The following is a 13,210-nucleotide window of genomic DNA, read 5'->3' as shown; positions in this document are numbered from 1 at the left end:
TCTTATCTAAACCCTATTCAAGGATGTTTGATCATCTTAAGGGCGACCTTTGTCTCTTTCAGGAAAGGTTTGTATAAGCACTGTGATTTCTCTCTCTCCCTATAGGCTACTCAATGACAGAGAGCGCACTGACAAGTGGCACAATAGCACGAACCTACTAACTCAATGAAATGTTTCATATAGGCTTATATAAAAATATAAATTAACAATGAATCTGAGTTATCTTAAAAGACTAGCTAAATAAATCAATAATGTCATGCATTCCTATTACCCAATGTTAAAAATAACATATTCAAAATAAGAGTTTGTTTGTTTGAAAAATGTGTGTTACAAACTAGTTAATGTGTGCATGCCATGAGTATTAGAGGAATATGGCTGCAGAGAAGTTGCCCTCTTCGTCTCAGTTTAACTGACAAGAMATGTAGAGCCTCTAACTGACATTGATTGTCAAATGGGTCAACTGTCAGCTGTCGTTTAGGGGATCGTTAAAAGAGCGCGAGAGGAATTTGTTACACAAATTAATTTTCTGGAGCTAAATACCTTCCGTCAGGCTCACATAAATAATTGAGTAATTGAGTAAGGACTAGCTGGGACTTAAAAGCAGGAATGAATGCACCAATCTGTGAGAGTCTCTTCAGATTTACCGTAAATGTATAAGAATTTCCCAAGAGATATATAGATTTTTTTTTAAAATAAATTGTTGACCTGAAAACGATAAAGGTTGATCCAAATTAACAAGCGTAATAACTTAACCTCCAAATAATAATGTAATAATAATTCATTGTATAATATGAATAGGATCTACTAAAGTGTAGTAATAATAACAACAACAATAATAATAACAATAATAACAACAATAATAATAATTATCGTTGTTGATGATGTTGCTATTGCAATAATGAGTCATGGGCCTAATAGAGAATTATTGTGTGTGTATAGGCTACCGTACATTGTATTATTGTTTAATACCACAAATATTAATGACACGATTTAGTCACAATTTATAGCTAAATAAACTGACGTTTTTCTTTGTTGGCCTACCTTTATCYCCGAGAATGCCATCGATGCTATGCTTTGTTTTCTTTTCCCCGTCTTCATCCTTCTTATCACTATCGTCGTCATCATCTTTCTTGCCGAATCGCGCCCTCAGAACTCGGCTGATGGAACTCACTGAAAACAAAACAAGCCTTGGATTACATTGAAGTCCTAGTACTTTTGTGTATACATGAATGATATATTTCTTCAAATTTATAGGTTCATGTCAAGACAAGGTGAACAATTCTGAAGTCACAAAAATAGAAGTAAAATAAGTAAAAACTGCATTCCAAATGTGTGCATACCAGACTATAGTCTTACAGTAATCACCATAAGAAGGAAAAGTTGCTTACCAGATGAAGCCTCACCTGAAGGAACAGTGCTTCTGTCGCACACCCCGTCCTTCAGCAGCTTGTCCCGGATCTCCCAACTGAACATCCCGGGGTTTTCTCGCTTGTACTCTTCAATCCGCTTCTCCACGTCCGGAGTTGCTACCTGCTGTGAGTTTGAAAATGTACAACGGCCAAACACAGAGAGGGGAAAGTCGAAGCAATTTTTAAGTCACATGAAGAACATGATCTTGTAATGTATATGGATACAAATACACATAACAAAGCTGATATATAGACTTGTTTCCCTGAGGGGGAGTTTGAAATGGAGGCGCATGCCTTCTTTCGACATTACAAACCAAGGCCTATAGACGACTTCCTGATTGTAGGCCTAGTGACTTTTTTGTTATCGAGTTGTAGGCCTATGGTTCATGTCTTCACAGGCTACCTCACAAATCATACCCACACAAAACTGCATGTATTTTACTCTATGCAATACCTATAATCATAACTTCTAGACTATAGGCCTAACTAATGTTTCTATGTTGAAAATGTTGCCTCATGCATGCATGCAGGTGCGTAAAATGCACGTGACATAATAACTGAAGAAGACGAAGAAGAAGACAGATACACTGACACGGATGGCAGGTCAAGGTGTATCTGAAGTTTGTCGATTGTGAAATAATGTAGAGACTAGTCCTCCACTCACCCTGGGCTTGCTGCCTCCTATAGCCCCGGGACGAATCGAACCGGTCTCCTGGTACCGACAGAGGATTTTGGAGACGCAACCATGGGAAACTCGTAGCTGTCGCGAGATTACACAGGGTCGGATGCCGTGGTGTGCCATCTCTACTATCTTGTGTCGGATATGATTTGGCAGCGGCCTCCCGTTGATGAACACTCCACCGAGCTGGTTCACCCGACCTTGGCCCAGGGGGGTTGATACTGTTCCACAATAAACATATTCAGGTCCTGCATATTGTCCTGATGATATTGATATTGTTAAAGTTTAATGCGAAAGAGATCAAGTTAGACAACAATGCAATGACAAAGAGGGCATCGTGAAAATAGGCTTAGGATAAACAATTAAATATGTGAAATTGGTTTGGTGCTATATAATTCATTGATATCTTACTGAAAGTTATTTCACATAGATAATAATTAAAATCAAAATTAGTAGTCCTAGGCCTGTATAGTTCTTGACAATCAAATGCAATCAATTCAGATAGGCCACTCACATACGCCTATAATAATGATAATTATAATATTAATAATAATCATTGTCGTCGCCTCAACCATGATAATAATACATTAGCCTAATAATAATTGTATGGACGTGCCGAATAGCAGTGACGTTTATGATAATATACCATAATGTAGGCACTTTCCAAACATATCCCACAGCCCATCCATTCTCACTAGAGAACGCAGACAAACTCATTCCCAGTCAGCCTGGCTGGCAGGATGTATAATTACAGCCATAGAGCACTTGAGCATCCAATTTCGCATTCAAGAGGCACTAAAGAGTGTGACACTTTCCACCTTGATTATTCCTAGTCATGCTGTACAAATATTGATGTGATCCTTTGAGCTATCTCTTTGCTGTGTATTTTACTTCCATTTGTAGCAGCAGGATACTTCAACAAATCCTGGAGCGTCAGTAACTTGCAAGCTACGTGGTTTTGTGTATTTTCGTTAAAAGCTCTTGAGCACGAACGAACTCGCTGTGACTGGGAACGATTCCCATAAATACATGCAAATACAAATTGGTATTTTTCCGCGCATATGCTAAGATATTTTTTGTATTTCCTCGCATAGTTTATCATTTAGCTGATACAATTATCTTAGCAACAATGTCCCCATTGGTTTGGTAACTTTTCAATAAGGAGGATAGGTATATTACGCATTAAAAATTAAATGAAGTCAAATGTTGATCATCCATATTGTCATTGAACATTTGCATAAAGTAAACATGATAAATTATACTTTAAAAGTAGTCCTATACCTCTAGAATCAACATGTAGGCCTGTCAAGCAATGTTAGACGGTCTATTCTGATATATAAAACAACAATTGCAATGTCCTTGTAGGCGTAAATCAATAGACAAATCGAAAAGACAATTGCCTAATATATCACAAAGATGAGCTACAAAAAATTGAAAACACAATTGCCTAATATTTCTTAATATTTGACAAAGATGAGCTACAACCTGCCTCCAAGCTGACGAGTTTGTTTTTCTTACAACTCTCTAGAAAGATTTTCCAAGTAAAAAAATATGACATACCTTCCAAAGGGAATCCGGTGCGGGGGTAGTTCTGGCCTGGCGCAGGGCGCATCATTCGAGGCACTGTTCCTGGTAAAGTAGCCATTCTAGCTACTGGAGAAACACCTAGTGGGCACTGGTACCAAATTCTTACTCGCGCAAAGTCCAAACAAGAAAATGTAGGTCTTTGCGGATAGGATGTAACGAAATGTCTTCTCTCAAAAGGATAAAAAAAATCGAACTATAAATCGTAGTCCCAGACAGAGAAACTCGTAAATACTATAACCCCTCCAACATAGAAAGTGGTGATGTTAGTCATGCAGAGAAATGCCGGGGTAAAAGAAGACCCCAATAGTGAGGAGGTTTGTGGTGTGTAAAGGGAGGGGATACACCTTGCACTCGAATGTGTAAATGGGCAAAGGTTATTTAATTCTTTGCCTTGATATACTTAGTGGTCAACAGCTAGTTTTGATAACGTCTGCTTGCTGGTTGAAAGTGTAAGTGGCCAACTTTGGCGCACGTTGTAGGAGGAGACAGTAGAGCCCGCCGATAGGCTCGACGGCCTTTCTTTTATTCATGATGGGAGAGTGGGTATAGCCACGGACCTGCCGACCAATCACACAACGGCATAGGACGTAAAGCACACATTTCGTTTTCAATTCATTGCATCACTACCTTTACTTTACAAAACAAAGAAACTAAACTAAACAGATGTGATAGTAATCCTTGTACCTGAATAAAAAACGACTCCTCTGCTCTGTCCACACGTGAATCAATCAGTGTGTGTGTGTGTGTCTAAAAGACAGACGTTAGTAACCTAAATTCCAGGTTGAAATTATTTCTTCAGGTCAACTTTTTATAACATCAGACATTGATTTGAGGTGTAACACTATAGGAAAAAGACTACATTTAAAGGGCAAGACAACATTTAAATACTCCAAAAGCAACTCTATTCCCTCGCGCATCGCTACCCACATTACCATGGGGATGGATTGGACCTTTAAGTTGAGGGACTGAGGTGTCTTAGCAAGCTTGAAGAAATCTGGCACAGCGGGCTATGACGCCGGACCACACCAATAAGCTGCATTCATTTATTGAAAGGGAACTTTGCCCTCATAAATCGTAGAAAGGGGCCCAACAAGCGAAACGTAAGTGGCCTAACTGTGAGTTGCAAAGCATGCAATGACCAATAATCGGGATTAGTAAAGGCCTATCTGGTTTATATCTGTTTCAACGACTTTTCAATTGCATATTTAAGTTATTGTAATTTAATGAATTGAAACAATTGTCTGACGGGAAATTGTATGTACAACGCACTCAAACAATACACATGGAATATAATATAAATAAATATAAATAAAGTCATTAAAAAAGTTAATTTACAGATGTAGGCTATTAGAGGTGATTTCTATTGAAAGTAGCTCACAGGAATGTATAATTCAAAATCATGATCTGACGCACAGTTTACATTATTAAAGACACATTTTTGAAATTTTTGCAAAGGCTAATTCAGTACGATCTACTCGTTATCAGCGTTCTCTGCTGCAGATGACACCTGTGGCTAGCCTAGGTTCCACGGACATCCGTGGAATTCAATAGCACAATATAGGTTAAGAAATGTCATTTTGGATGTTAACATTTTAACTTTCATTAGGCCTAAAATTTCTTGTCAAGAATGTCAAATCGTTTTAGTAATACGTGCAAGCTTATTGGTATAGTCTACCACCCATTGTGGTAGTATAACAACAGGTAGGCATAAAGAACATTTACAAGAGGGATCTTTCGAATAGCAATAGCTTAAAGCCAATTGTAATAAAATGAATAGGTTAAAACTATTACATTCTTAAGGAAGAAAGAGTTGCGTGTGTCAACTCTGTGGGCCTGCCGTGCATAGAAAATTGTGTGACAATCGCCGTGGAAAACACTCCTGGTGGAAGGCAATTTCACAAATAATTTTTGCAACAATTAGGGAGTGTGGAGGGGTGAAATGGCGATTTCACATGCAGATGCGCCGGTGGGGAGGACCTGGTACCCTGCCGAATAGCTATGACTCTCACTCTCCCGCTTTGGTTTGCTTCACATGGGATAAAAAGGCACAAAGAGCCCGCCTCACCCTCCTGGGAAGACTCACCGAGCATTAAGTCAAGCATCAATCACTTGAAAACCAAACAAAAGCGTTTTCCAGAAAAACATTCTTTAGATGGAAACTTCGGCAGCCCCTCTACAAGGTCTGAGTATCATCTCTCTCTCTCTCTCTCTCTCTCTCTCTCTCTCTCTCTCTCTCTCTCTCTCTCTCGATAAAGAGATGTCTGTAAATCAACTTCCCTCAAGTGTGTATTTTGAACCTCTGGATAATGTAAGGCAGCTTCAGTATGTTTTTTACTTAAAGTGTCCTTTCAAGTTTGTGTCTTTGCTTTTTTGAAATTCCTGTAAAATATTATGGAACATTTTAATTGTAGAACTATAAAGTCAATAAACAGTGAACATTCACATTTTCTTCCATTTTCACTTTGGCTTTCTTTAGTGTGGTCCTAAATCAAATTCAAAAAGAAAAATGCTGATGACCATGATGATAATAACAATGATTCATATTATTTAAAACAATGTTACAGATAATATAGTTTTAACAATGTGAATATCAACACTATCAGGCAATATCTTTTATACAATTGTGTGTTTTGTCTGTTCCACTTGCTTCTAGGTTTCCAATAAGGGCTATGTAAAAATAACAGGACTACACTGCCGAAATAACCAGCCATGCATTATCACTCAATACATTTATTTGCGATCCACAACCACAATTCAGCCACATGACTAAAATTGAGAGTTCTCATAAAATATTATTTTCTGAACTCGTGACATGCCATGACACCAAAAGACCTGAGACTTTTTTTTAGCTGAGTGAAAATTAAGCATTGTGCGCTATATTATTTACACAATCGTTGTGTTCTCGTTTTGGCTGCATGATCAGTTCAATACTTTCAGGCGCGTGATGGCTCAATGAGGTGAGCTTTGTCCTCTAGTGGGCGACGATGTTGTCACTTTACAACACCTCTCTATGTGCTCTTATATTCACGAGGTAAACGACTGGCTGATGAAAGTGCAGCACACTACTACATGCAGGATCATTTCTGGTGAGCCTTTCTGTCTGCCCTCCTGCCATAGCACAGGAGGGGGATACTGGGTATTTGTCCAGAGAAAGATGTCTCATTGTGACCTTTGACAGTTGATTGACACGGGTCCTCCAGGCTATACAACATGTTTACCATCAGGGGTATTCACATCCAGCCCCTCTCTCTGCATCTGATTCCAAGAAGGGACTGTCACTTGTTCTTTTTGAAATTCACAAGCCAGAGAACACTTCTCATTTTATCATATTGTCTCCAATCTTATCTTGATCAGGGGTTTGTTCTTCAAACACTTTGCTACATAGCCTCATTATTTGTGACATGGCAATTACCCAAGTTTCTTTTTAGCTCATAGGTGAATACTGCTGTTTCTCTGCAAGGCATCCTATCTCCCTCCTTCATCAACTCATAGTGTGCCTTGTACAATATTTAGCTATTCATGTTGGAAGTACACAAAGAAAACCTTTGGTGAGAGGCATTGCCTATTTAACCATTATCTTTCTGAACAAAGTCAAGTATTGCATGAATAAAGCTTCACTTAATCTTGTGGGGTTACCGTCTSTTAGTATTAATTTCCAAGTGTCACTTCCCTAAGATATTACTATTTTCCCAGTGCAGTTCTCTCTTTCATATAAACGTCTATCTCCAGCACAAATATGGAATGCTTATCATTTTGTTGGTGTGAAAATGTGTACATTACTGAATTGTAACAAATTGTACACTGTATAGTGTACACTACCCACTGCAAAGGAGAAAAATATATTTGCAACATAAAACAAAATTGGATAGACAACCAATTCAACTATTTCCCACTAAGAAAAATAGCAAATCTTGGGTCCTTTACCAATGTCCAAAACTTGAAAAACACAAGATATACTGTTAACCAGTAATCATAGAGCTTCTTGTTATTTTACACTCTCTTATAAGAAAAGACTCCTTCATACTACAAAGCTCTATTTGTTTCTCTCTGGAGTCTCTGACTTCTCACGCAGCTTGTGGGCTCCACTTTGCATGCACTGTTTCTTTAATTTTGAGCTATACTTGATGTATGTGAAAATGATCATGTTGAAGAAAAACACAACAATGTTACTTCTAAAATATGTCATGTCCATATAGAGGTGACAGAACGGTAGAGCGGTCTCTATCTCTCCTCTGTGGCCTGGACTGTGTTCAGACAGGTGTGACTGCTGCAGAGCACTGGCAGGAGACCCAGACTCAGGAGACGGCCCTCCCACACCCAGAGAACGTAACGTGGTTCTGCAGCTCTGACACTGTGACGCTGTCTGCTCTGCTCTGCATGTCCAGTGGAATCTTGTTAACTTGCTGAGGCATGTTCACATCTGCTTGGAATTATCCAAATGTTTTATTGCTTCCTTATGGGAATTATTTGATCAGGATGCGGAGAGAGAGCGTATATATAAAACAGTCTTGTAAGAGTAAAGGAGAGCTGCTTTCTAAACTTTGTGCTTACATTAATCAGAGGGTGCTGCTCAGAGATGCTCATGTCATTAGTACAGACAGACACGGGCTCCAGGGAGACACTGAACAATGTCAATATCAAAATCAAAAGCACATCATAAGGGGGAGGGGATGAGGCACACAAGATAGACATGACCATGACAGATTGGAGTGGAGGGCAGGTGAACTCCATCACTATCCCCCAAGAGGAGAGGAGAGAGGAGCGGGGGAGTGGAGGTGACATCAGTCAGGCAGCAAGTGTCCCCAGCTGGATGGGTGGGTGGGGGATGAAGGGGGTGGAGGGTGATCCATGGCAGCGTGGGTGACATCCTGTCACTGCTCATTATTGCATGAATCCTGTTGTCGTATCATAACATAACAAGCTCACTGGATTGGTATACAGTAGACATGTCACTGGCAGTAGACAGAAGCATTGGAGATGAAGAACCTGCCCAACTAGTTTGTTTTAGGCCATTTGAACTTGGAAAATAGTTGGGTGTTCCTATCTGTGTGTGTAAGGTGTGGGATGTTAACGTCCTGCCACTGACAAAGAGAGTAATAGCTGTCCTTTATTCTCACTAAACAACCTACAGAGGCACAAACAAGCTGATCCTGGCATAGCCAAAGGTCCTTATCGCCTTGTGGCAGAGCCTATCTGTCCTCTTCAGTTAAACACTAACACAGTCCAATGCTGCCCTAGTATCGCTCTACTGTCAATTATAACTCCACTTCAAATAGCCCCTCCAGTTAGTCTGTGTGTTTTGTTAGTGTACAGGGCCTTCGGAAAGTAGGGCCTTGGACAGGGAGGTGACCAAGAACCCGATGGTCACTCRGACAGAGCTCTAGAGTTCCTCCGTGGAGATGGGAGAACCTTCCAGAAGGACAACCATCTCTGCAGCACTCCACCAATCAGGCCTTCATGGTAGAGTGGCCAGATGGAAGCCACTCCTCAGTTTGTAGTGCCATAGCCAAGAAGACTCAAGACTGTAATTGCATCCAAGGGTGTTAAAACAAAGTACTGAGTAAAGGGTCAGAGTACTTATAAATTAGCCAACAATTCTAAAAACCTGTTTTGTCTTTGTCATTGTGGGGTATTGTGTGTAGATTTATGAGGAAATGTTTTTTAAATAAATTTTAGAGTAAGGCTGTAACGTAACGAAATGTGGAAAAAGTCAAGGGGCCTGAATACTTTCCAAATGCACTGTATGTATAGTGTTGTGGAGGTATCATGCCTGTTCCCCATAGATCTAGGTATTTTACCATAAACTGTTTAATTGCATATATCCAATTATTTGATGATTTGCATCACACCATCAAACGAGCATTACGATAACAGGTAAATGGTATAAAACAAGTCCTGGCTGTTCCTGCTGTGCTGAGTAGGAGGACAGCCTGCAGAGCCATTCAGATAACAACTGGGTTGGTTTGTCTGCCAGGATCCTCAGACGACACAAACCTGACCAGAGGAGGACCATGTCAGTCTAAGTGTTTTGTTTGTTGTATCACTGAAAGCCTAATTGAAGATAACTTATGGAAGCATCAAACATTGAGCAGACGCAGGCCTGTATATGAGTAAACACTCTCATTTTATGATTGCAAACACATCCCGGAATCTTGACCTAGACCATATATCGTATATATTTAAAGTGTTATTCTATTATCACCATTTCATTTCTTCTCTAAAGAGGCCATCAATTAATTATAATTGCCAAGTAAGAGTTAGTTTATTAAAGTTATATTACTGCTAAAACACAAAGTAAAGATCAGAGCAAGCATGAGATTTCATTCCGAGAGCATGTGAGCATGAATATTTCAAACAATATTTCTGTGACTAATTTAAGTGGAAATCTAAAACCTATTTGATTAATTTCTCTTGGTTGATGTCTGATAAATTCCACTAAAACCCTTTGCATATTAATACAAGAGACGTATACTCAGTGTACAAAACTTTAGGAACACATGCCCTTTCCATGACATAGACTGACCAGGTGAATCCAGGTGAACGCTATGATCCCTTATTGATGTCACTTGTTAAATCCACTTCAATCAGTGTAGATGAAGGGGAGGAGACAGGCTAAAAAATGTTTGAGCCTTGAGACAGTTGATACATGGATTGTGTCTGTGTGCCATTCAGAGGGTGAATGGGCAAGACAATATATTTAAGTGCCTTTTAACGGGGTATGGTAGTAAGTTCCAGGCGCATTGAGTTGAGTCAAGAACTGCAAAGATGCTGGGTTTTTCACACTCAAGCATTGGGCCAGCATCACTGAGGAACGCTTTCAACACCTTGTAGAATCCATGCCCCAATTAATTGAGGCTGTTCTGAGGACAAAATAGGATGCAACTCAGTATTAGGAAGGTGTTCCTAATGTTTTGTACAGTGTACATCCTGAGTGGTTTTTGTATTAGCTAATTAATAAGTTGTATAATTTGAAAATCTAATCAAACTCCACTTCCCTTTCACCACAGTGTGTAACCTGCTGTAGTGGTCAACTAAGCTAATTGTCCACATTGTACATACCTTTTAGGCATCAGTAAGACAACAGTGATAAACAAGCAACAATCTATAAACCAAAATGATGTGCTCCGTGTACCACATTGTGAATATAGTGTACAGTTCAACAAATAGACGTGTGCGTGTGCATGTCTGTGTGTGTCTGTGTGTGTACAATATGTGAAAGAACCCCATGCTGTGGCACCATGCTCTGATGTGCATGCCAAATCCTCTCGTCCTCTCTCAAAATCAACCAGCCTTGCTCCGCAGCCTCCCCTCGTCCAGCAGATATCTGTGGACCCTGGGATGGTGAGCAGGTCGTGACCCCTGACCCCTGAGGAGAAGTGAGTGGACTGTGTTCCCCAAACATAATCCCTTTAACAAGCTGTGACTATGCAGACCAGCTACTGATCAGCTACTGTCTGCACCACTCCAGGCTACAGGCACATCTCAGACTGAAGCAGATTAAACTAAAGGGACCATCATGTTCGTCATAGCCTTCACAAACCAATGGAGCTCTCATTCACCTCCTGGATAATGGATGTTTCTGTTTTGCCAATGCTCTTTAAAGTGTTATCTGTTCTTTTTATGCCTTTGCACTTAAGTACATGTTTCTAAAATATTTGTCTCAAAGATGTGCTGCATGTACACCAGAAGACATCAGAAGGCCATGTGACCATGTCCATTTACAAATAGTCTAATAAAGATGTTGATGCTGTTTTAGAGATGGATGCATCCATTCAGCATTATCTGCTCGACAGTCAGAGGCAACAACAAACTCCTAGCAGCATGTGATGGACTAGTCGTGTTTTGCTCTTAATCAGTTAAGGAAGCCTCTCTTTGAAAAAGCCAACGGAAGAAAGCAAGTCCTTTGTTTAATGAAGATGAAAGTAACAGCTTCCATTTTGCATGCTGACACAATTAGTCTCACTGAATCCATCTGAGAGATCATTTTGTGGAAAAATACATAATTTGATCCTCAACATGTGAGAGCCAAAGTTCCCCTCTGTCTGTCTCTGTTGGGCCCATGGGTCTGTAGAGGGTGGATGGCACCACTGTAGCTGGACAGAGACAATTAAAACAGCAGGGGACTGAGTCAGACTCAAGACTTTGAAATGAACTGATGAGATGGTCAGACATTTATTGATGTGGGGAGTTATTGATTAAACATGTTTATCACTCTGAAAAGGGTTGAGGAGTTTTGGTTATGACAGGGATTCTTTCTAAAGAGACTAACTTAACGTTCAGGTCTTGACCATATATAGAGAGACATGTGGATTTGGATCTGAATACTTCTCGAGTAAAGTTATGAAAATATGGAACCTCAAAAATGTGACTATGTTCCAAAAGAATAATGATCTATTTCTGTCCTTTTCCGTAGAAGATGATGTCCTGATTCAGTTCAAGCTCCCGTAGCGCACAAACTTAGAGAACATCTAATGGAATCGTATTGCAAACAGAGCGGCAGGTAGCCTAGTGGTTAAGAGCTTTGGGCCAGTAACCGAAAGCCGACTGGTGAAAATTCTGTCCATGTGCCCTTGAGCAAGGCACTTAAACCCTAATTGCTCATGTAAGTTGCTCTGGATAAGAACGTAAATTACTAAAATGTAACTCTAAAATGTCTTGTAAATCACACTGAAGACAATGTGGTGGTTTCTGTCAAGATGTGAAACGCAAATGTTAGCAGAACAGACAATCTAATTGGCGTCATGGGAGAGTGTGGAGCTTCATCTGGTCTCCTTGGCACCCCCTCTCCTCAATAATCTGCCTGATAAAATGCATATTTGGCAAAGAAATTCTGGTTAAAACATTATCCCATTGAACGTGTGAAACTGGCTTACTGGTCCTACGCAGAGTCAGTTCACCCACCTCTCTGTTTTCTGAGTCGGCATGGGCTTTTTACTCTTTCTGGGAGACCATTGACTCATGTCTTTTCATCAAGCCCAATGTCTGGTCCAATCCACCGGAGGGGACCTTCAAGTCTTAGCTATATTTTAGCTTGGGTATATTTTACAGTTAACTGCATTTACACACTGTGTTATTTGCAGCCATTATCAGCTTTTTAAACATMACCATAATTGTTTAGGTGGACAAATTCTATCGCGATATATACATGCATTTAATTTAAGGCCTTGTCTTAAAGTGATCCTTTCTACCTCTTTCCTGGTACATTATCTGGTCATCTGAGCGTCTCTAACTGAACAGTCACAGACGATTACAGCAGGAACAACTCGTCTTGGTGTCCCAAAGAGCATGGGGTCCTCATGAGAGTATCAGCTACCAATGGAATCAATGTCAGTGTTCAGTTAATCACGCACTGCAGATTCACCATGTAAGATGCATTTTGCTTGCTGTCAAACTGTGAAAAGTGCCTATTCATTTAAAAAAATGTGCACAGAGAAGTGGTCAGCGTAATTATGACGTTGTTGCCCTGAATACCATCTCTAGTTCTTTTATGGCCGTCTACAACTGCACATGACTGGGCCTCTTGGATTGCAAATTA

General features: G+C 40.0%; 1 protein-coding gene across 3 annotated transcripts in view; it reads right to left on the bottom strand.

The window, feature by feature from the left end:
- Nucleotides 1-4,151, bottom strand: part of pax7a (paired box 7a) — a 59,247-nt gene extending 55,096 nt beyond the window's left edge. For 2 of the 3 annotated variants that reach the window (XM_070444903.1, XM_070444905.1), the window contains exons 1-4: nucleotides 3,649-4,151; nucleotides 2,074-2,309; nucleotides 1,404-1,533; nucleotides 1,042-1,170 (exon numbers count right to left, since the gene is read on the bottom strand). In XM_070444903.1, the coding sequence (XP_070301004.1) occupies nucleotides 1,042-1,170; nucleotides 1,404-1,533; nucleotides 2,074-2,309; nucleotides 3,649-3,733 (580 nt within the window). In that variant the 5' untranslated portion in view covers nucleotides 3,734-4,151. Of the gene's footprint in view, nucleotides 1-1,041; nucleotides 1,171-1,388; nucleotides 1,534-2,073; nucleotides 2,310-3,648 lie in introns of all 3 variants that reach the window. The other variant, XM_070444899.1, reaches the window with a different exon arrangement.
- Nucleotides 4,152-13,210: the final 9,059 nt, after the last annotated feature.

This window comes from Salvelinus sp. IW2-2015, linkage group LG1, assembly GCF_002910315.2.
Source record: "Salvelinus sp. IW2-2015 linkage group LG1, ASM291031v2, whole genome shotgun sequence".
Lineage (NCBI taxonomy): Eukaryota > Metazoa > Chordata > Actinopteri > Salmoniformes > Salmonidae > Salvelinus > Salvelinus sp. IW2-2015.
Note: the sequence above shows the minus strand (reverse complement) of the source record. Positions and strands in the feature narration are given on the sequence as shown.